This window comes from Sarcophilus harrisii, chromosome 1 (assembly GCF_902635505.1).
Source record: "Sarcophilus harrisii chromosome 1, mSarHar1.11, whole genome shotgun sequence".
NCBI lineage: Eukaryota > Metazoa > Chordata > Mammalia > Dasyuromorphia > Dasyuridae > Sarcophilus > Sarcophilus harrisii.
Window position 1 is genome coordinate 52,931,474 of NC_045426.1, and position 20,569 is coordinate 52,952,042.

The 20,569-nt window shown below is 40.6% G+C and overlaps 1 protein-coding gene across 4 annotated transcripts in view; it reads left to right on the forward strand.

The window, feature by feature from the left end:
- Nucleotides 1–20,569, forward strand: part of MKRN2 (makorin ring finger protein 2) — a 28,247-nt gene that overhangs the window by 3,596 nt on the left and 4,082 nt on the right. For 3 of the 4 annotated variants that reach the window (XM_031955366.1, XM_031955387.1, XM_031955378.1), the window contains exons 2-5: nt 15,624–15,752; nt 16,965–17,149; nt 18,060–18,364; nt 19,235–19,449. In XM_031955366.1, the coding sequence (XP_031811226.1) occupies nt 15,624–15,752; nt 16,965–17,149; nt 18,060–18,364; nt 19,235–19,449 (834 nt within the window). Of the gene's footprint in view, nt 1–15,623; nt 15,753–16,964; nt 17,150–18,059; nt 18,365–19,191; nt 19,450–20,569 lie in introns of those variants that run through there. The other variant, XM_031955372.1, reaches the window with a different exon arrangement.

Genomic DNA, 20,569 nt, shown 5'->3' on the forward strand with positions numbered 1-20,569 from the left:
TTCTTTCTGATTTCTTCTGCACCAAGCCACCTCCCCCATGTCTGCTAGTCCAACCCAGAACCTGGCCTGGAGCCCTGACTGCGGTGCCCCACCAAACTGGTCCTCCTGCCTTGACTTGAAAGCTCCCTGCAAAGGTGAATCCGGCACCCCCCACTAAGCACATTCATTCAGCTTTCAGAGAGTCGTGTAGGAGGAGTGTTGTGATCTCGGGCTGACCCTGCCTCTTGCCATAGCCGGGGTCTCTATCCCATGAGGTTTAAGCAAGAGCAGGCTCTTGGACCCCTAGTTCGCCTTGGCAGGATTTGCTATTTGTGGATGGTTGTCCTTTCCCTGTGACTCAGGCCACCCGAGCACAAGGTCCTTGCAGCCTGGTATGGTATTTTCCCACCATGGGACCCAGGTCTTTTCTGTAGTGCTCCGCTCTTCCTGGGTTATGCCAGCCAGCACAATGAACTCCCATCTTTCAGAAAATCAGTCCTGATAGGTAATGACCTGCATATCTTTAGAAGTTTGCTTTCTTTGAAAAAGCCTAAGTAAAAGCTTAAGAACTCTAGGAAGCTTTCTTCTTCTTTCCAGGGAGTGGGAAGAATCCCCTTGGCTAGAAAAGTCAATTATTTTGATCTATAATCTCAGTGTTTAGAATAGGTCCAGTTGTAAATCGTCACATATTTTTACTGGGCTTGACTTGCTCCTAGTTTCTCACACGTCTTCCTTGGGGCCTGCCAACTTGCCCTGAAGACTGTTCTCTAAGTTGATGAGAGATTTGTGGAACATGTGGACTGCCCCACTCAGTGATCATCCTTTGTAAGAAGCATAGCACAGGGCCCAGCAGCATAGTGAGCATTTTTTCCCTTCCCTCTATTGAGGGACCCATTGTTCTTTCTGGTCCAAACATTTCTTCACTTTTCCGCCTTTTCTCTCATCCGTAAAGATGTCCAACTCAACTAACTCATGCCAACTGTTTGCTTCCCTCCCTGTTAACCTTGGGTTAATACAAGTTGAATCTTCCCTTCCCCCCCTCCCCCTTCCCCCAGCTTTGGTTAATCCTTCAAAGTTCAGCTCACCCACCCTCCTCCTTCATGAAGGGGACAGGGGAGGAGGGGAGGTGGTGTGCTTGTTGGTCCAGGAGCCAAAGGAGAATGGGCTGACCTTGCGGACAGACTGGTGCAAATGAGGCCTTTGAGCAGATACTGGATCACTTTGTCAGATATGTCTTAGAAGGGATCTTGTTCAAATATGCATTGAATGTTTCCTGAAGTTGTTTTCAACTTTGAAATTTTATTATTCAATGCAAGTACTGATTCCCAAGTGGGAAATAACCTTTCCTATTGTGGACAGCGATTGTCATTTTTGTTGTTCAGTCATGTTTTAGTTATGTCTGACTCTTCCACGACCCCATTTGGGGTTTCCTTGGCAGATACTGGTGTGACTTGCCACTTCCTCGTTTTATAGATGGGGAAACTGAGGCAAACGGGGTGCAGTGACTTGCCTAGAGTCACACATCGAGGAAGTGTCTCAGGCCAGATTTGAGTCAGGTCTTTCTGACTCCAGACCTGGGACTCTATTCTCTGTTCCCATTTAGTGGCCCCTGCACAAGTAGTAGTATTACTACCACTGCTACTACTACTATTAGTCCTACTACTAATTATAATCATAGCTAATATTTGTATAGCACTTGAAGAATTGCAAAGCAGTTTACAAATATTATTTCATGTGAGCCTCTCAACACCCCTAGGAGGGTGAGGGTACTGTTCTCCATTTTACGGATGATAATACTAAGGCTGACAAAGATGAAGACACTTGCTCAGTGTCACACAGCTAGAAAGTATCTGAGGTCTTCCTGACTCTAGGCCATGGCCTCTGGTTCCTGTGTTTCCTAGGATGCTTCTATACCCCTCCTTGCTTTTCTTCATTATTGGGAGTGTGGGGGTGGCATCTCTGTACTCGATCACCAATTTCCCCATGCAGAACAAGCAACTGGTCTGTAATTTCCAGTCTTGGATGCTTAGAGTTTAGATGCTGAGGGAACACAGCTAGCTTGTGTGGAAGGCCAGACTGAGGCTGGGTTTTGCTAATTCCGAGGCTGTTGGTTAAATCCCACTTTGTATGTACTTAAGTAGGCATTTAATAAATGTTTATTGAATTAATTAAAGGGGATAAGAATTAGGGATAAAAATTCTCACATTTGTGTAGATAATTGTAATTAGTGTTATCCCTATTTTACAAATGTAGAAATTAAAAGACTGAAATGATAAAGTGATCTGACTTCAGGTTACACAACTTTCCTGTATTCTGGAAAAAACACTTTCATCTGTTTTCATGCAACAAACTTGTTAGAACAATTACTCGAGGCCAGACTCTTGAGGATAAAAAGAAAAAACATTTCTGTCCCATAGGAGCTGGCTTTTTACTGAAGGGAAAATCATAAACATCATTAAGTAAAGGCAAAATAAATAAAAGTTATTTTGGGAGGGAGGCACTAGTTACTATGACACCTAACCTGAGCCTTGAGAAAAGCAAATTAGGAGCAAGAGAGTGCATTCCAAGCAGGAAATACATACAGCTAATATAAATGAATGGAGAAGAGGTGTCCTTTTGTTGTCTACAGGGATCAGCAAATGAGCTACTGACTGAAAACATCAAGGAAGCAAAGTGGAAAGTAACATTCATTATTAAGCCTGGAAAGGCAGACTGGAGACAGTGTTTTAGAAATACCATGTGACAACTGAGTGAAGTGGGGGAGAGATTGGAGGTAGGGAGAGCAGTTAGGAGGCTATTGCAAGTCTGGGAGAGGCAATATTCCTAGTGAGAGGTGGTACATCAGGGTGAAGAACTGGGCCAGGAAATGCTGTAGAGGAAGAATTGATAAGTGCAGAAGGGAAGAGGCAGGCATATGAACTAGAATAATTGTAGAAGGATGATGGTATCATCAGCAAAAGGTGGGGGAAATTAACAGTGAGAGGCAGTTTGGGGGGTGGGAGACTGCAACATGGAAGATAGATGAATTCTTTGGAAATGTTGGTTCCAGAATACTTCTGTGGGCAATCTTGTGATAATGAAGTAGGAGCCAATGAGAAAGATGATCTGTGAGTCATCTGCATAAAGTTAATAGTTGAACCACAGGGATTGATGAGGTCACCCAGAAAGTATAGAGAGAAGAAATTAAGAGGGCTAGCGAACCAACTTGAGGTATATCACTGTTTGATTGAAAGATCATGGATTTAGAGAAATAGAAACTATTCTATAAAGTTAAGTGATAAGACACTATCATAAATATCATAAAAAAAATTTTTTATTGATGTAAGGGAATTGTTGAGGACTTAAGATTACTCCAAGCACTGTGAGGACTGCAGAAAGCCAGAACAGATTTATTTTATTGAGTTAAATAAACAGAAAAAAACCCCAACAATATTGACAATGAAATGAAATTCATTTTACTTTCCCCTCCATTGTCAATATTGGGGTTGGGTTTTTTTTTTTTTCTGTTTGTTTAAAATAAGAGGGGAAAAAAAGAAAGAAAATAAAGCAAAACAAAACAGAACATTATGTGCCCAGTAGAACTTTAGGGAGGACCCAAAATGTATAATAATAAATTTCCAGTTCAAGAATATATAGTAGAAGAAATTCATGAGTATCCCATCTTTTCCTTGCTTCCTTGTAAGTTGTTCTTTTGTTCTCTGCTATGCACTTATTTTTACTTTTTTTTTTCCTTTCATCTCCCCACCTCTCTCAACAGGCTATATAGTTAAGCACAGATATGTATGTTTGTACACATTTATTAAATATATCTGTGCATACATTCACACCCATCCAGACTTACACACACACACACATATATATATCTAGGTGACATTTTTATATATTTACATGTACACACACACTTACCCATATGTAAACATACATCTAAAACAATATTAGTGTTACTGACATATAATGAAGATTTCTCTTTTTTTTTGAATCTTTAAATTTTACTTTTAAGATCATTGATTACTTGCCGTACTTTTTTTTCCCCTAATAAATTTGACTCCTGGACCTTGTAGTGTTTGTGTATTACCTCTTCTTTCTTATCCCTACTAACTTTTCTACTTTAATTCTCCTTCTTAAATTGCCTTGTTATTACTTAACCTTGCCCCACCCATGGATTCCTCCCCTATATTCTTCCTGCATGCTTTGCTTTCCTGTCTGCTTATTCCTCTCCCTTTATTTCTTTATAGATTTTGAAGGGTGCTATACCTTTTGTGATATATATATATAATATATATATATATATAGTCATGTTTTCTATTTAAGATGTGAGTAGGTTTTCAGAACTATAAGCCCTTCTCCCCACCTCTAATGCCTTTATTCTTCTCCTGCATTGCATTTAATCTTAATCAATCTCAAATATATGGTATACATTGCTGTGTAAAAATTGTCCGTGTTAAGTTTCTTGAAATCTTGAATATTGGCTCTTATATGTTTGATTTTCTATTGAGTTCGGGATTGGTTGAAGTACTGAAAATGTGCAAGTTCATTGAATGTCTTTTTCTTTTTTTCATTCAATATTATGGATAATTTTCCTGGATGTCATATTTGAATTGTTTTTTTCTTGTTTCTTGAAAAATTTTCTCTTTGATCTAGGGGTTTTTCAAAATTTAGCAATAATATTCCTGTGTATTTTCCACAAAAGATCTCTTTAAGGTGGTGATTGGTCGGTGGATTTTTTTGTATTTCTTCTCCCCCTCATGTTCTGTCACTCCAGGACGATTTTCTTGGACTATTTCTTGCATTATTGTGTCAGGGTTCTTCTTTCTTGTTGTCTACTTGTTAGTCCAATTATTTATTTATTTAGCTTTTTATTTACAAGATATATGCATGGGTAAATTTTCAACACTGACTCTTGCAAAACCACCTGTTCCAACTTTTTCCCCTCCTTCCCTCCACCCCCTCCCTTAGATGGCAAGTACTCCAATACATGCTAAATATGTTAAAGTATATGTTAAATCCAATATATGTATACGTATTTATACAGTTATCTTGCTGCATAAGGAAAATTGGATCAAGAAAGAAAACCTGAGAAGAAAACAAAAATGCAAGCAAACAATAACAGAAAAAGTAGAAATGCTATGTTGTGGTCCACACTCAATTCCATCATAGTTCTCTCTCTAGACGTAGCTGACTCAATTACTAAACAATTGGAACTGGTTTGAATCATCTCATTGTTGAAGACTCCGTCGTCCATCAGAATTGATCATCATATAACCTTGTTGTTGCCATGTATAATGATCTCCTAGTTCTGCTCATTTCACTTAGCATCAGTTCATGTAAGTCTCTCCAGCTCTCTCTGAAATCATCCTGTTGGGTCATTTCTTACAGAACAATAATATTCTATAATATTCATATATCATAATTTATTCAGACATTCTCTAATTGATAAGCATTCACTCAATTTCCAGTTTCTAGCCACTATGTAAAGGGCTGCCACAAACATTTTTGTGCATGTGGGTCCCTTTCCCTTCTTTAAGATCTCTTTGGGGCATATAAAAGCCCAATAGTAACACTGCTGGATCAAAAGTCCATTTATTCTTATGTATTTTCTCTTCTTGATCTGTTCTCCAGATCTTGTTTTTCTTATATTTCACATTCTGTTCTATTTTTTCATTCTTTATATTCTGTTTTGTAATTCTTAGTCTCTTATATCTTCATTGGCTTCCCCTTGCCCAATTCTAATTTTCAAAGAGTTATTTTCATCTATGAGACCCTTATCTCCTTTTCCAGTTGGATAAGTTCCCCCTACCCCCCAATAATCTTGTTGTTTTCTTGGATGATCTTTATTTTAAGTTTTTCCTCAATGTCTCTTATTTGATTTTTAAATTCTTAAAAGAGTTCTAGAAATTCTCTCTGGACAGGGGATCATTTAATGTTACTCTTTGGAATAGAAGAAGCTCTTTTTACTTCAGTATCCTTCTCTGAAGCTGAGTCATTGTCAGTATTGTTAGCTTACTTGTGGAGCTAGAGTCTTAGAACTGCCCCCCACTCCACATTCATAGCAAGAGGCCTCACAGTCCTAAAGGGAGACCAAGAAGAGGCAAGCCCCCAGCCCAGCACTTTGCCAGCTGTATAATAGCCGCCTTGTCTTTTGATCAGGAAAAACAGCTAAGTTCTTTATTACTACCTTCTTGTTTAACCTGGATATCAATTAGCTCTTTACGAGGAGTCCCAACATTTTGTTTTTGTTTTAATCTAAGAAAAACAATTTTTATGTAGAGTCAGGTAGGGATAGAGTGGGCCTTGGGGTTAGCCAAACCTGGATCCTTTCAAGCGTGACCTCTTGATTCTTTGGTTATTTGACCTTAGGGAAAGTCCAGTAAGAATAACCTTTCAGTGCCAGAGGAAATTCCTAAGACTTTAAGATGGAGAACAGTGATAAAGTGGGAAAAGTTCTTGGAGCTTCCTAAGTGGTACCAAAAAATCATGATACTAATGTGCTAGAAAATATTATTTTAAGTAATAATTTGTTATTGCTTTCCACAATACATAATAATCATCATAAGAGCACCAAAGTTGCTAAGTAGATAAAAGAGTGCTGGGCCTGAAGTTTGGAAGATCTGAGTTCATATGGGCCCTCAAACACTAGAATGAGACCCTGGACGAGTCATTTAACCTCATAAGCCACTGGCCCGGGAAATGGCAAACTACTCCAGTATCTTTGTCAAGAAAATCCCTAGACCCTACTGATGTACTATTGACCTTACTTACATGTCATGACTGAACATCAGAATAACCTCAACTGCCCATTTCCTGCCTTTCTGACTTGGGTCTCAGGTTCCTTAAATGTTCATTGAGTTGTTTGAGATGGTCTCTAAGCTCTTTCCAGCCTTACATCTGTCCTTGGATCTGAGCTGATCCTTCAGCAGCCATAGTTAAACAAGGCAAGAACGATCCCTAGTTTACAGTAGAAGTAGGTAGCTGAGAATCAGAGCTGAAGTGATTTGTCCAAGCTAGTAAGTGGTGAGGCCAGAGCTCAGTCCAGGTTTTTCTGACATTCAGACCTGGTCTTTTCTCACCACACTAGGCTGAATTTCTTTCATGGATTGGTGGTTTTATTGCGTTACTCTTGTACTGAAAATTCTAAAGCCATTTACTCACTACCTACCAAGTAGATTCTCCTTTTGTCAATAGGCTTGGTTTGGTCTATTTTGCAGAATTCACCTTGGCATCTTTCATTGACAGTTTTCTCTGGCCTTAACAAGTGGTATCTTTAATAAACAGTAAGAGAGAAAAAGAAACTATATACAATTCAGCTTGTTTTTATCTTACTGCAAAGAAACAAATTTAACTTAATAGGTATCAGTAAGATGTGGATTTCATTTAACTGAGCTATAACTCTGATGATTTAATCAGGGTCCTCAAACTTTTTAAATAGGGGGCCAGTTCACTGTCCTAATAAGACTGTTGGAGGGCCGGACTAAGTAAAAACAAAAACTTTGTTTTGTGAGCCTTTAAATAAAGAAACTTCATAGCCTTGGGTGAGGGAGATAAACGTCGTCAGCTGCCGCATCTGGCCCATGGGCTGTAGTTTGAGGACCCCAGATTTAACTTATTCAAAAGGAACAAACATAATGTAGCTCTGGAAAAGAGGGAACGTGGTAAGGTATGTTTGTGAGGAAGCATGGCAGGGACTAGCATTTGGGTTAAGGTAAAGGAAGAGATAATTTTGTCAACAAGGATATCATAATATTAGAAATAATATTGCCAACAGACCTGCACATAAAAAGGACACAGATGAGAGAAATTCAGGAAACATTTTGATCCTAGGATAGAGGTGTGTGATATACAATAGTAGTCGTGGGCAACTTTAATTATCAGACATCTGCAGGATTGAAAGGACACACAGAGAGGTGGATAAGGAGTCTCTAGATATCCCTCAATAGTAGCAGATGTGCCACAAGGTTCACCTGGCCCTTGAAGTGACTTGACCTAGGAGACAGTGGGCAGAACTTTTTGCCACCTAAAAAGGAAGCTATTGTGGCAAGATAGGAAGAAGATCTAGAAACGGAGGGATCGGGGGAGAGAGCAGGTTAGGGGTATATCACTAAAGAATGTGAATGGGATTGTATTAAGCTCACGCCACTCCAGGAAATATTTTACTCTGTATAGTGTGCAGGCTTAGATGATTTGTATGAGCCCAGAGAAATGGTGAGGGCTTTCATCCTTTACATCCTTCTACAACATCACTCCATCTTAACTCCATCTTAGAATTTGAGATAAGACAGAATGAAATCTGCACAGAGTCTGACCTAGGAAGCCTGGAGAGCATCTTTTCGAAAGATGTATTGGATCCTGTGAAAGATGTATTGGATCAAAAATTACACAGCTGGAGTCTTCTCAATAGGAATGGGAAGAATGAAATTCTGAAGACACAAAAAGAAACGGATGTAGTGAAGAAGGAGAGGGAGAATTATCCAGAGGCCATTGTAGATGTAGCATAGACAGGTATCGAAGACGGGCACCAGGATGGCTAGATCAGAAAGGATAGGGCTCAGAATGAGAAAGGAAAACCAACAAGGGGGGGGGGGGGGGGGGGTCACATGGTATCAGTTTAAAGTTACGAGGGAAAGGAGGATCAGAGAAGAGACAAGCACTGCTGGGACTTGTGGGATGACCTTGACGTCTGCAGCTCAAAACTTTACTTTTGTTTTCTCTGCCAAGGAGAAAGGATTTAGCCAAAATGACTAGAAAGGGAACTGATAGCCAAGATAAATGAGAGAAGAGGCGTGCAAGCTGCTTCTGATGAGTCCATCTCTGCAACCTAGATGTGTCACATCCCTTGGTTGCGGGAAGAAGTAGCAGATGTGATCACTGAGGCATTTCTCTGGTGACCAATCAGAGGAGGGCACTCCGGGGCTAGGCTGGGATTTGGGTTTTCTAATAGAGAAAGTCTACTGGTAAGCTCAAGTTTTATTTGTAGCAAAATTCTGACACTTATGTAGTGTTTGACATGTGCTGTGTCATCTGACTCTTATCCATTAAGGTAGGAGCTTATCCACATTTTACAGATGAGCAAACTGGGGCTGAAAGGTAAAGCAGCTTGCCAAGAGCTGCACAGCTCCATGGATTTCAAATACTTTTCCTGAAATTGGCAAAGTTCTTAAGATTGTGCCATAAGGCTGTATTGAATGAAAGCGATACTTAGCCTGGAAAGATGATTTGGTGTCTGTGTGTGTGTGTGTGTGTGTGTGTGGAGGGTGGTATATGGAAATAACTATTTTCAAGCATTTGAAGGGAGTTGTCTCTTGAGAAAAAAGGATAGGGCAAAACTAGGAGGATGGGTGAGTAAAAGTAAAAAACCAGACAATTTAGCCTTAATGTGAAGAAGAACTTTATAACCATTAGAACTTTCCCAAAATAGAAAGTGCTTGCTTGAGAAACAGCAGACTTTCACATCAGCAAAAGCTGATTAAACTCTTTGTTGGGTAGGATGGGGGGGGGGGGGTATTCTGGTTTAGAAAGAGAGTGTATGTGTGTGCGTGCGCGCATGCGAGTGTGAGATATTACATGAAGAAATGGAAATAAAGCAAAGGTTATATAAGATTTAGTTCCTTAAGAATATGCAAGCCATTTTAAGTCGTCACATTCTCCCCATGTTTCCCCGTCATGAAGATGTGGGATTTCCTGTTGTCCTTCTTTTCTGGTATCTTGCTTGGTATGTTTTCTTGAAAACTGGAGGGAGGAGGGATGGTTTTCAGAGAAAATGCATTATTGATTTCTAGAGAATAGAAAAGAATCCAAAATCAGATACTTGTGGCCTTCACAGTCCTGATTTTGGTGGGAAGCTAGTAAGGTGCAGAGGAATGACCACTGGGCAGAGGGTTCAGGATATCTGTGTTCTCAAGTTATTTCCCTTCTTTATCTAGCTTTGTTTCCTCATCTTTAAAGTGAAGAGATGAGACTAGAGCTAAAAAATGTAAAGATCTACGAAATTCTAGTAATCTTCTAGAACAGCATTTCCCAATCTAAACTTTCCTGTGGGTTGAAAAATATAGTGAATTCTCCATCAGAACCAGTCCCATGAACTCTCCATAGTCTTAGCTGGGTCCCTCATTCATTTATTCTCAGAGCTGAGAAGATTGATACTTGGATAATTAATCCTAAGGATAGTGGGTATCAAGGAATGAAAGCAGCCCATATTTAGCAAGGGCCTAGCATGCAGTATATTGGCAGGACAATATGGAGAACTTTTAAATTGTATTTTATGAAATTTTTAATTTAATTTTTACTAGTTGTAAGAAATATTTTTTTTTTGGTATTAGTAAACTTGAGGGGTGGGAAAGGGGGTTTGTGAAATACAACACTGGTGCCAGAGGAAGCCACTAAATGTAGATGCAATTTAAACATTTGAACGGACGACTTTTATGGGGTTCAGAACTCTTTGAGGCTACAGAGGAAGTGGAATTAAAGTGTCGTTGAGGAGTCTGAGAATAGTAAGTTATAGCACATCTCTTGCTATAGCAAGCATTCCTGGGCACTTCCCTGTACAGATACATGTTTTCAACAGCAACTTTTCTAATTTTCATTTATTGATTTCTCTTCGCATTCACCATATACTTCCATTCTCCTTACCCTTTTCTCTTGTCTTCATCACTCCCCTCCTCATGACATTGACTCCGATTTTTCTGGAAACACGGAATCTGAATGATTCTGAATGGAAAAAAAAATCTGCTAAGCTCCCTCCTTGCCTTACCCCCATAGTTTGTTCTCTGTATGCAAAATCTTTGCACTTTTGTTGTCTATTTTGTCATTGTTTGATTTTGGGTTCTCTTGCCCCTCCTCTTCTCTTCACCCCCACCCCCGCCCCGACTCTTTCCTTCTTTTCTATATATATGCTCTCACTTTTGGAAATCTTGGCCATAACATTTCTTGAAAGAAATAATCTTTACTGAGTGGTTCCCCAAGTGACATCTCCAGCCCTGTTTCATCCTCTGAGGTATAAGCCCTCCTCTTGTAGTATTAGAAAGTTCTTGCTTGGGATATAAATTCACCTTTATACAATTCTGAAAGAAACCTGCATTTCCAAAAAGACAACTGTCATAACTTTACTTTATAATGCTGGATGCATTTATTTACATATTGTGTATGTCTGCTTTTTCACTACAATCACAAAGTTGAGTAACTGTCAGAGATGGTCTGTTGTAATCTCATTATCTCTGCACTGTTGTTTGGCCACTACAAATTGCTGTGACCATTTTATTTTTTATTTAAGTGCATGCCCATTGTGTCAAAAAGAGAAAAGAAGAAAGAAATGGATTGAATATTACATTTTTACAACACAGTGGAGTTTTAACTATGTTAAACTTAGCTTGTCTCAGCAAATACAGTGATCCAGAACAGTTCCAAAAACCTTGTGATGGAAAGTGCCATCCACATCCAGAAGATGGATGTCTGAATGCAGATGGAAGCATACTGTTTTCACTTTTTTGGTATTTTCGTTCTCGTGATTTTCCCTTTTGTTCTGATTCTTTCACATGAATAATGTGGAGATATGTTTAAAATTGTACATGCTTCTTAGGGAAGAAGGAAGGAAGGGGAAAAAATTTGAAACTCCAAAATCTGAATGTTGAAAACAGACACAATGGTTGTATTTTGTTTTTGAATTATATGTCTGAGAATTGTTTCTTATGCAGTGATAGTGTAACAGTGCTAAAAGAGTACAACACACAGCAACATCAAGTTTTCATTACCTTATTCCCAACTCACAGGAAACTGACAAAAGTTCAGAAATCTTAAACACACACACACATACATATTTTGTAAAGGAATCAAATTGCAACCAAAGCAAGTGTCCCAAGTGACTCATTTGTAAGCCAAGTAAAGAAAGCTGATGTTGAGTTAATTAAATCATTTAATTGTACCAGATGAAGAACCAAATCTTGTTTGAAATTATTATCCTTTTCACTCAATTAAAATCATATACTCACTGATACTGGTATTTGGTAGAATCCGTTTTCCTGAAGACATTTTCAAAGATGAAATGTGTTCTACAGATGGACATTTGCAATTGATTTTCTATGGTAAGGAACAAAACTTTGAAATCTAATTGACACTGCCTCAAAAAGAATTGTATTACAAAAAATTACCCTCAGCTAACATTATATTTTGAATTGCACCAATTAAAAAAATTTATGGAAATTTGTTCTCATTATTTAAGTACTTGCATAATATCCTTACTATTACTGTAGGGGGAGGTAGATGGTGCAGTATATAGCGCACCTTGGGAGTATCTGAATTCAAATCCAACCTCAAGACACTAGCTATGTGACAACTTGGCAAGTCATATAACTCCAGTTGCCTCACACATACATACACAAAATTAAAAATACTATCTGACCTTTTACAGAAGGTAGTTGACCTCAACTCTAAATCAGTGATTTTCAGTCTGTCATTTGCAAGTGTTCTGTGAATTTATAAATAAGCAGAGCTATCATCTGTGGAGAGCCGGCACTAATCTATGGCCACATAAGGCCACATTTCACAAGACTGCCCTAACCTTGAATAGGAATCTCCTAATCTCATCATGGAGGAATCTCCTAATCACATCCTACATGACCAAGCAGTGCCCTAACTTTGAATAGGCAGATATCCAGGCATCCCCTAATCACATCATAGAGCTTCCTATGACCAGAGACACCTGAGCAGCTCGTCCTTGGGTGGGATACAAACCCTTTGTCTAGGACCCCCATTCTGTACTGTGTTTGCACAACCCTGCCTCCTTTTCTACTGCTATATATATCTGTACTATGTACTATTGCACCCATTAAAATGAGGCTTGATCAGATGGATTTGTCTTGCCTCCATTCTTCTGTGTCTCCTCTCTCTTGCCCTTATCTCTCTTTTCTTCCAGGGTCCACACACTCTGCCTCGCGGGCCGAGGCAATCATCTTCTATAGATTTTCTCCTCTTATGTTTTGAGTCTGCAATTTTTGATGCTAAAAGGAGGTTCCTATATTCAGAGATGGGGAAGCACAGATTGTATCTGGCACTTCTTGCAAAATTTCTAGGAGAGTCACTTTTAGTGTAAAGTATAATACAATCTCATTTTAAACATTTTTATGTACACACATATAGACACATATATAAATACATGTATATTTGTACATGTAAATATATATGTATATGATGGAGGAGGGAATGTTTTGAAGTGATAATTTTGAATTCTGCCCTGCTCAAATACCTTTAGCAATTTAAGTTGTCCATAATCTGCCTCCCACCTACTTTACTTATTTCACACTGATACCTTATATACATTGTGGAGGCTTTCTTGGAATAATGTATATTCCTCTCTTTACTTTCCAGACTGGGCATTTTGACTCTGACCTTTATGTATCTGGGAAAGTTCTCCAACCTGGCGTCATGCACTCAAGTCTCTTAGAATCCTTAGGTCTCTTCAAGTCATATTAGTTGAGGTGGATTTGTGACTCCTTCCTTCTCCTGAGTTACTGATGTCTTTTATGTCTCCTTATTTTGGCTTTTGCCATATATGTCAGTTAAATCCCAAATAGAATGTAAGTTGCTTGAAAAGATTGTTTTCATATTATCTGCACAGTGCCTTGAATTCAGTAGATAATTAATGTTTGTTTCCATTAGATTATTAAAAGTTGTAAAAAGTGACTTAACTCATCAAAATTTAGACTTTAGTATTGTGCCCTTTTTAAGTAAGTTATCTTGAGATATACTAAGAAGGGATTGTGGGTTTTTTTATTATTCTCAAAAGGCTAGGGCTATACTCCATTCTTGTGTAATACTTATATCCCTTAAATGATTAGAAGAATAGTTAGTTCTTGGGGTTGTGAGGTTTTTTTTGGGGGGGGGGGTAGGGTTTGGGTTTTTTTTTTTTTTTTTTTTTTTTATTGCTATTCTCAGCTAATATTTCCTGTTGGCAGGACATATAGTCAAGTCTCAATCTTCTTTCCTTTTGTGTAAAAAGGCCTTTGTCTCAAGGTTTACATACTTTTTCAGTTTTGAGTGAGAGTGGCCTTTATTTTAGTAGATTGGGATTTGGTAAATGTTTTTATATTACCCTGACTAAAAACAAACTTCGAGAAGACTTCTGGGTCACCTCTGGAGGTGGTTTCTGGTCAAAAAGACTTTGTGGAGGAAGGAGGTGGGACTTGGCAATCTTTTAGGGTCGGTACTTCCCCATCTGACTCATTAACTATAAAATAAGAAGATTGTATGGGGTTGATTTTCTTTGGTTCCAAACTCCTGTGAACATTTTGTGTTTAAAAAAAAAAAAAGTTGGGCCTCTCGCGCAGCCTTGTTTGTTCCAAACTCAAGACTTTATCTTTTGACTCTCATAGCAGCACCCATTTTTTTCTTTCTCCCACCTTCCCCAAGATCTTCCCCCCATCCCAGGGCCTTTCTCCAAGTCTTTATCTTTTAGTATATATTACATTCTCCTATTCAGTCTCCTAAGGATATAATCTGGGAGCAGGCAAGACACTGTGCTTCAGTGCTCTGAGGCCTAGAAGAGTCCAAGAGAGCCCCGACCGACCCTCAGCAAATGTACAAGGAACACTGCCTTGTCCAAAGGAGAGACTTGATATTTGTGGAATTGAATATAGTTGGAAAGATAGAAAATAAAAACATATCACTGTGCTGTTAAGTCAACAAGCCTTTATTAAATTCCTTTTTCTATGGTAGGCACTGTGCTAACTGCTCAGGGCACAAAGATAGGCAAGAACTTGGCTTCAGGGAACAGGGAGACAAGATGAAATTTATTAGGCTTGTACAAGGTATCTCCAAAGGAGATGATGGAAAGGGATCCTAGAGGGAAAAATTTATGAAGGTGCAGGCTTGAGTTTCATTGCTTTTACAAAGAGCCATCAGTTACCGTGAGGATTCTCTACATCGTGTGATGTCTCTGCATGGTGCATCACACGCAGAGACATGCGAGAGATAAACTTGGGTGTTTATCTCTCTTAAATTGGTAAATATAAGTTTGGATTCTTAATTGATAGTAATCTACCATGATTGGAGAGCAGCTGGGTGGTGCAGTGAGTGAAGCAGCAGGCCTGGAATCAGGAAAACTCGAGTTCAAATCTATCCTTGAAACTTAACTGATTGTGTGACTCCAAACAAGTTACTTCATTGTCTTTGCCTCAGTTTCCTCATCTGTAAAATGAGGTGGCAAAGGAAATGGTAAAATCTCTCCAATATCTTTGCCAACCAAGAAAATCCCAAATGGGGTCATGAAGAGTAGGATAGAACTGAAACAAGTAAATGGTAACAACTAGGATTGGATTTCATCCAGTAATAAATGACACTATTTATGTAGCATTTTAAGATTTGCAGAGCACCTTACTTAACATTATTTCACATGGAGCATAAAACAACCCTGTGAGATAGGTACGCCACAGTTCTTATTACACCCATTTTTACAGATGAATAAACTGGTTTGGAGAAATAAGTGACTTGCCCACAACCATACAGTTAAGTGCCAAAGGTTGGACTTGAACCTGCATCTTCATGACTTTGAGATCACCGTCATATATAACTTGCCATTTTACACATGAGAATTGAACATCAGGTAAGGTATGCTATGCCATCCCTCTAATAGATGCTTCTTTGTTCTTTTTTCTCTGCAGGTATTTCATGCATGGTGTGTGTCGTGAAGGGAGCCAGTGCTTGTTTTCACATGACTTATCAACAAGCAAGCCATCTACAATCTGCAAGTTCTACCAGAAAGGCTATTGTGCCTATGGATCTCGTTGCAGGCAAGAGCATCCCAATAAACCCAGCACCTCTGGGACTGGGACTCATAAAGCCTTTAAGTATGAAAGTTCCCAGAGAAGGAGAAAGGAGCTACAATCACTTGAATCCTCATAGTGGATCTGAGTTGGGGCGGTAGAGGTAATGGATGGGGGGTCCTCCTGAGCAAGTCCTGGCAACTTTCTGCCTTTTAAATAGAATTTCCTTCCCCTCTTTAACCCCTTAAGTGGGTGTGACTGATTATAGTCATCCTGGTATTGTTGTGTTTCCTGACAAAACATTATTTATCTTGAGACTTCCGTATGTGTGTATGCACTTGTGTGCATATGTGTGTGTCTGTGTACATATATGTGTGTGTCTCTGTGTGTATATATATATATATATATACATACATACATACATACATATATGTGTGTATACACACACACACACACACACACACACACGATAGGAGAAGAGCTAGTCATCTCCGTGCTGACTCTCAATCATAAGAGCATAAAATTAGAACTGGAAGGGACCTTAGAAACCATCTAATCCAACATCCTCATTCCTGTACATTTGGGGAGATTTTAAGGGACTTGGCCAAAGGAACATGGCTAACAGAAATCAGAGGCCAGATTTAAACTTGGGCTCCCTGAGTTCAGAACAGGTGGTCTTTAAATACTCACTCAAATATTGTAGGACTTGGAGTCTCACAAAGCTCTTTCCTCTTAAAACCCCAGGAGATAGGGAAGTAAGAGTGAGTGTTTCTCACCTTCACTTCATACACAGGGTAGCCAGCTCAGAGAGACTGAAGAGGGAGTCTCTAGGCACCATGTGAGAAGCCAGCGGCTGCGCTGGGACTGGAGCCTCCTGGCTCCACGGCTCTCTGCACTTCCTTGCCCACAGGCTTTATGATGAGACAGCTGGAGAGGCACACTTGGAAAAACCTGAGCACTCTTCTAGTGAAGGAGCCTTTCTGTGTGGGGTGTAGGGTACTTTAAAAGTGTCTCTTCCCCCTTTTCCTTGGTCTTGGGTTTTTGCTAAGCCAGTGATCTCCTGTGCCCTGGGTCACCCTTGTTCTCACCTAGGGATTTGGCTTTCCAGGTCCTCTGGTCTGGCTGTCATTGCACAGATAAGGAAATCCTGCATAGGAGGGCTTTGAAGTTGGAGGGCTGTGGCGGGAGTCGGGGCCTTGGGGGGCAGCACGCCAAGCTTCTCTCTCTGTGGCGTTGCAGGTACGACCACACGAGGCCGGCGGCGGCGGCCAGCAGCGCGGCGGGGGGGGCCGGGCCTCACGGCCTGCCATCCCCAATTTTCCACAGTCCGCACCCTCACCCCGACGTGACTGCGTCTGTGATGAAAAGCAGCTCCCACGAACCTGGCAAGCGCGAGAAGAGAACACTGGTGCTTAGAGACCGGAGTGAGTGGCGGAGCCGGCATCTGTCCTTGCACTCTCCTTTCCTTCCCTCTCCGCGCCGCTCCCCCTTGTCGTGGGCTTTCTGCACGCCTGCTTGTCTGAATTGTGCGTCTTTTATGGAAGAGACTGAGGACCTGTGTTCTGCCCAGGGACCGAATTCTCCTCTGGGTCTCCTTCTAGCTTTCCTAGGGTCTGACCAGGGCAGTGTAGCTGAGTGGTCACTAAGTATTCCTGCCTGGCATTCTGCTTCAAGCACGGTAGCACAGCTTGAGCTTGAATTGCCTCCTCTGATTTTATCATCTCCATAAAATAAAATCGTGACCTTAGAACAATTATCATGTCAGTTGACTGTCAGCTGCCTTCTCCTTTGGTGAGTAGTCCTATCTGGGGTTCAGCGCTAAGTACTTGGGATAAATATGACATCTCTTCTGCTTCTTAACAGATACACTGTCTGTGTTTGATTTTTCTTTTAAGCTCTTGTTCTGTAGCTTTATCGTTGTCATTTATAGTCACGTATCTGGGGGCTATCAGAAGGTTGTCTCTATTGAATAATCTGTTTGGGATCCATAGAGGGAAAGGAATTGTACAAAGTATTTTTAACGGGTGGCACTTAGCAGCCGAAGGGATTTCTGGAACAAACTCTTGGAAATGGACAGTAGCATATAAAATACTACACTGGGTCAAATCAGTGCTTTATCCATCGCAGTGTGCTGTCTTTGACAGGGTCACTGAACTGCATGTGTGGAGGTCAGCAGAAGTTAAGGTTTACTTAATAGGGAACTCTGGCTGATGAGCTCCGCAGGGACTTTGAGTTGACTTCAGGGAATGGGTTCCTAAGGGCTTCCTTCAGATTCATGGGCTACTTTTTGCTGTTTTTACATGCGTGTGCCTTGGTGTGTTTTTATGTGTTAAGATCTGTGTGGCTTAACTGAAGAAAAGACCAGGCCCTGTGCTGTGAATGAGCTGGGAGGTTGCAGTGACTCAAACAGTAGCATGGAGATGAAGCCTCATTCCTACTTAGAAGCCATCCGGAGTGGCCTGGATGACGTGGAGGCGGGGAGCTCTGACGGTAACGAGCAGCAGCTGTGCCCCTACGCGGCCGCCGGCGAGTGCCACTTCGGTGATGCTTGTGTCTATCTCCATGGCGATGTTTGTGAGATCTGTAGGTTACAAGTCCTGCATCCTTTTGACTCAGAGCAAAGAAAGATGCATGAGAAGGTAAAGAATCAAATAAATCCCCAGCTATTTAATTTTTTTAAACAGGCATTTCAAACTGCATAAAGCTGTGTCACTTTTCCCCAGGGCCTGGACAAGACACTGCCCATGTTACTGTGCTTTATAGTAGAATATGGAACAGGAGTGTAGTGACATGAACCTGTTCTGTGAACAAGCATTTGCCTAGAACTTATATGTAGGCTCTAGGACTTGGGCAAAACAATGTGGATTTTTAAAAAATGAATTTTTATTTAGCTGTGGAATGTAGTCAGCTCCATGTCTACAAATTGTGCAAAGCAAAGCACCTCTCTCCTCTCCCTCCCTTTCAGGTCTAGCCTGGGTGGCAGCTTGGCAGGGCTTAGGGAGAAAGTTTTAAAGTACCGCTGTCAATCCATGTACAGACAGGTGGAGAGTGGCAGGAATGTAGTTGAGACAGTGCTAAGAATCTTGAGCCTTGTGATGTGAAATTTTGTAGCCCCTCCTAAGAAAGTGAAGGGTCTTTGCCCCAGCACTCTTGTCTATCTGCCTGCCTGTTGGGCCTGCTCTGAGACTTGGGTTTAGGAGGAGGTGAACATGGAGAGAGTCCTGGGCTGCCTTTGGAGTCTGGACCTGAGTAGGATCTGCCGCCTCACAGTTTGAAGGGATAACTGTGTGTAACAGATCTGCAGCCAGAGGAGGTGGGGGGGGCCAAGGCTGTCCCCAGGCAGCAGCTCGTCAGTCAGGTGACCATGGGGGGCCACCACTGTTAGGAACTCCCCATTCCCCCCACCTTGCTGAGGGTCAGCCTGGGACAGACCCAGTTTATGTTGTCTTCCATCTCCCCGCTGCAGAGGATTCTAAAAAACCCCGTCTCTTCCCTTGTTGGCAACGCAGCTCTGCATGGCAACCTTTGAACACGACATGGAGAAAGCCTTTGCTTTCCAGGCAAGTCAGGAGAAAGTGTGTAGCATCTGCATGGAGGTGGTCTATGAGAAACCATCAGCCTCAGAGAGGAGGTTTGGGATCCTCTCCAACTGCAGCCACACGTACTGTCTGTCCTGCATCCGACAGTGGAGGTGCGCCAAGCAGTTTGAGAATCCCATCATCAAGTGAGTATCCCCTCGCAGGCAGGGCAGACCCTGCCCCCCTGCTCCACTTCCTTTACGGATGTCTGAGCCTGGACTGTGGTGGGCATGGACTCATGTTCTGCCTCACAGATGATTACCAGCTGTGTGACCTGAGACAGGCCATTCATTCAGTATATATCGGCCACAGTTTGTAAAATAGTGATAATAATGCTCCTTCCCTGATAGGAGAACTTCCCTTCTCCTGACCCTGTGAGGATCAAATAATATATTTATAAAGCACTTTATAAACCTTAAAACTCTAGATAAATTCTATTTGGTGTAAATTCTATAATGTACAAAACAGTTACATAGTAATAACAGCTGCTAACATTCATATAGTGTTAGATGCTGTGCTAAGTAATAACAATATTACCTCATTGGATCTTCACAACAATCTTTTTTTAAAAATAGCTTTTTGTTTTCTTTTTTTATTGTTAAAGCTTTTTATTTTCAAAACACATGCATACTTTTCCACATTCATCCCTGCAAAAACCTTTTGTTCCAAATATTTTTCCTCCTTTCCCCCTTCCCCCTCTCTTACATAGCAAGTAATCCAATATGTGCTAACATATACAATTCTTCTATACATATTTCCACATTTATCCATTAAAAAAACAAGGGAGAGCCAGGCAATTTGGTGAAATTGAGAGGGAACAGTCTTAGCAACAGAATCCTTAGCCAGATCCAGTTATGGCTTTGACACAACTTGAGGAGTCATATCTAACACACCTCTGAATTTCAGTTTCCTCATCTGTAAAATGGGTCTTACAGTCCTTGTGTCATACTTGAGCTACCTCATAAAATTGCTGTGAGGAAAATGCTTTGGCAATGTGAACTAGTAATAATATAACAATCGTAGTTCATAGACACTCGGGAAAATTTGCATTTTTAATAGAAAACTACAGAAAACCTACAGACTTTAGGATTCAAGGGGGTGGATTGACTAATGGTGGATTATTGAAGAAAAGTAGTTTAGTACAGAGAAAAAGATACTTAGGAGAGGAAGTCTAGCTCTAGCAGCAGTCCTTATTTATAAAAGGAGTGACTGAGGAGGTTTGGAAGGGCCCTTTCAATTCTACTTCTCTGATCCCTGTCTACAGGG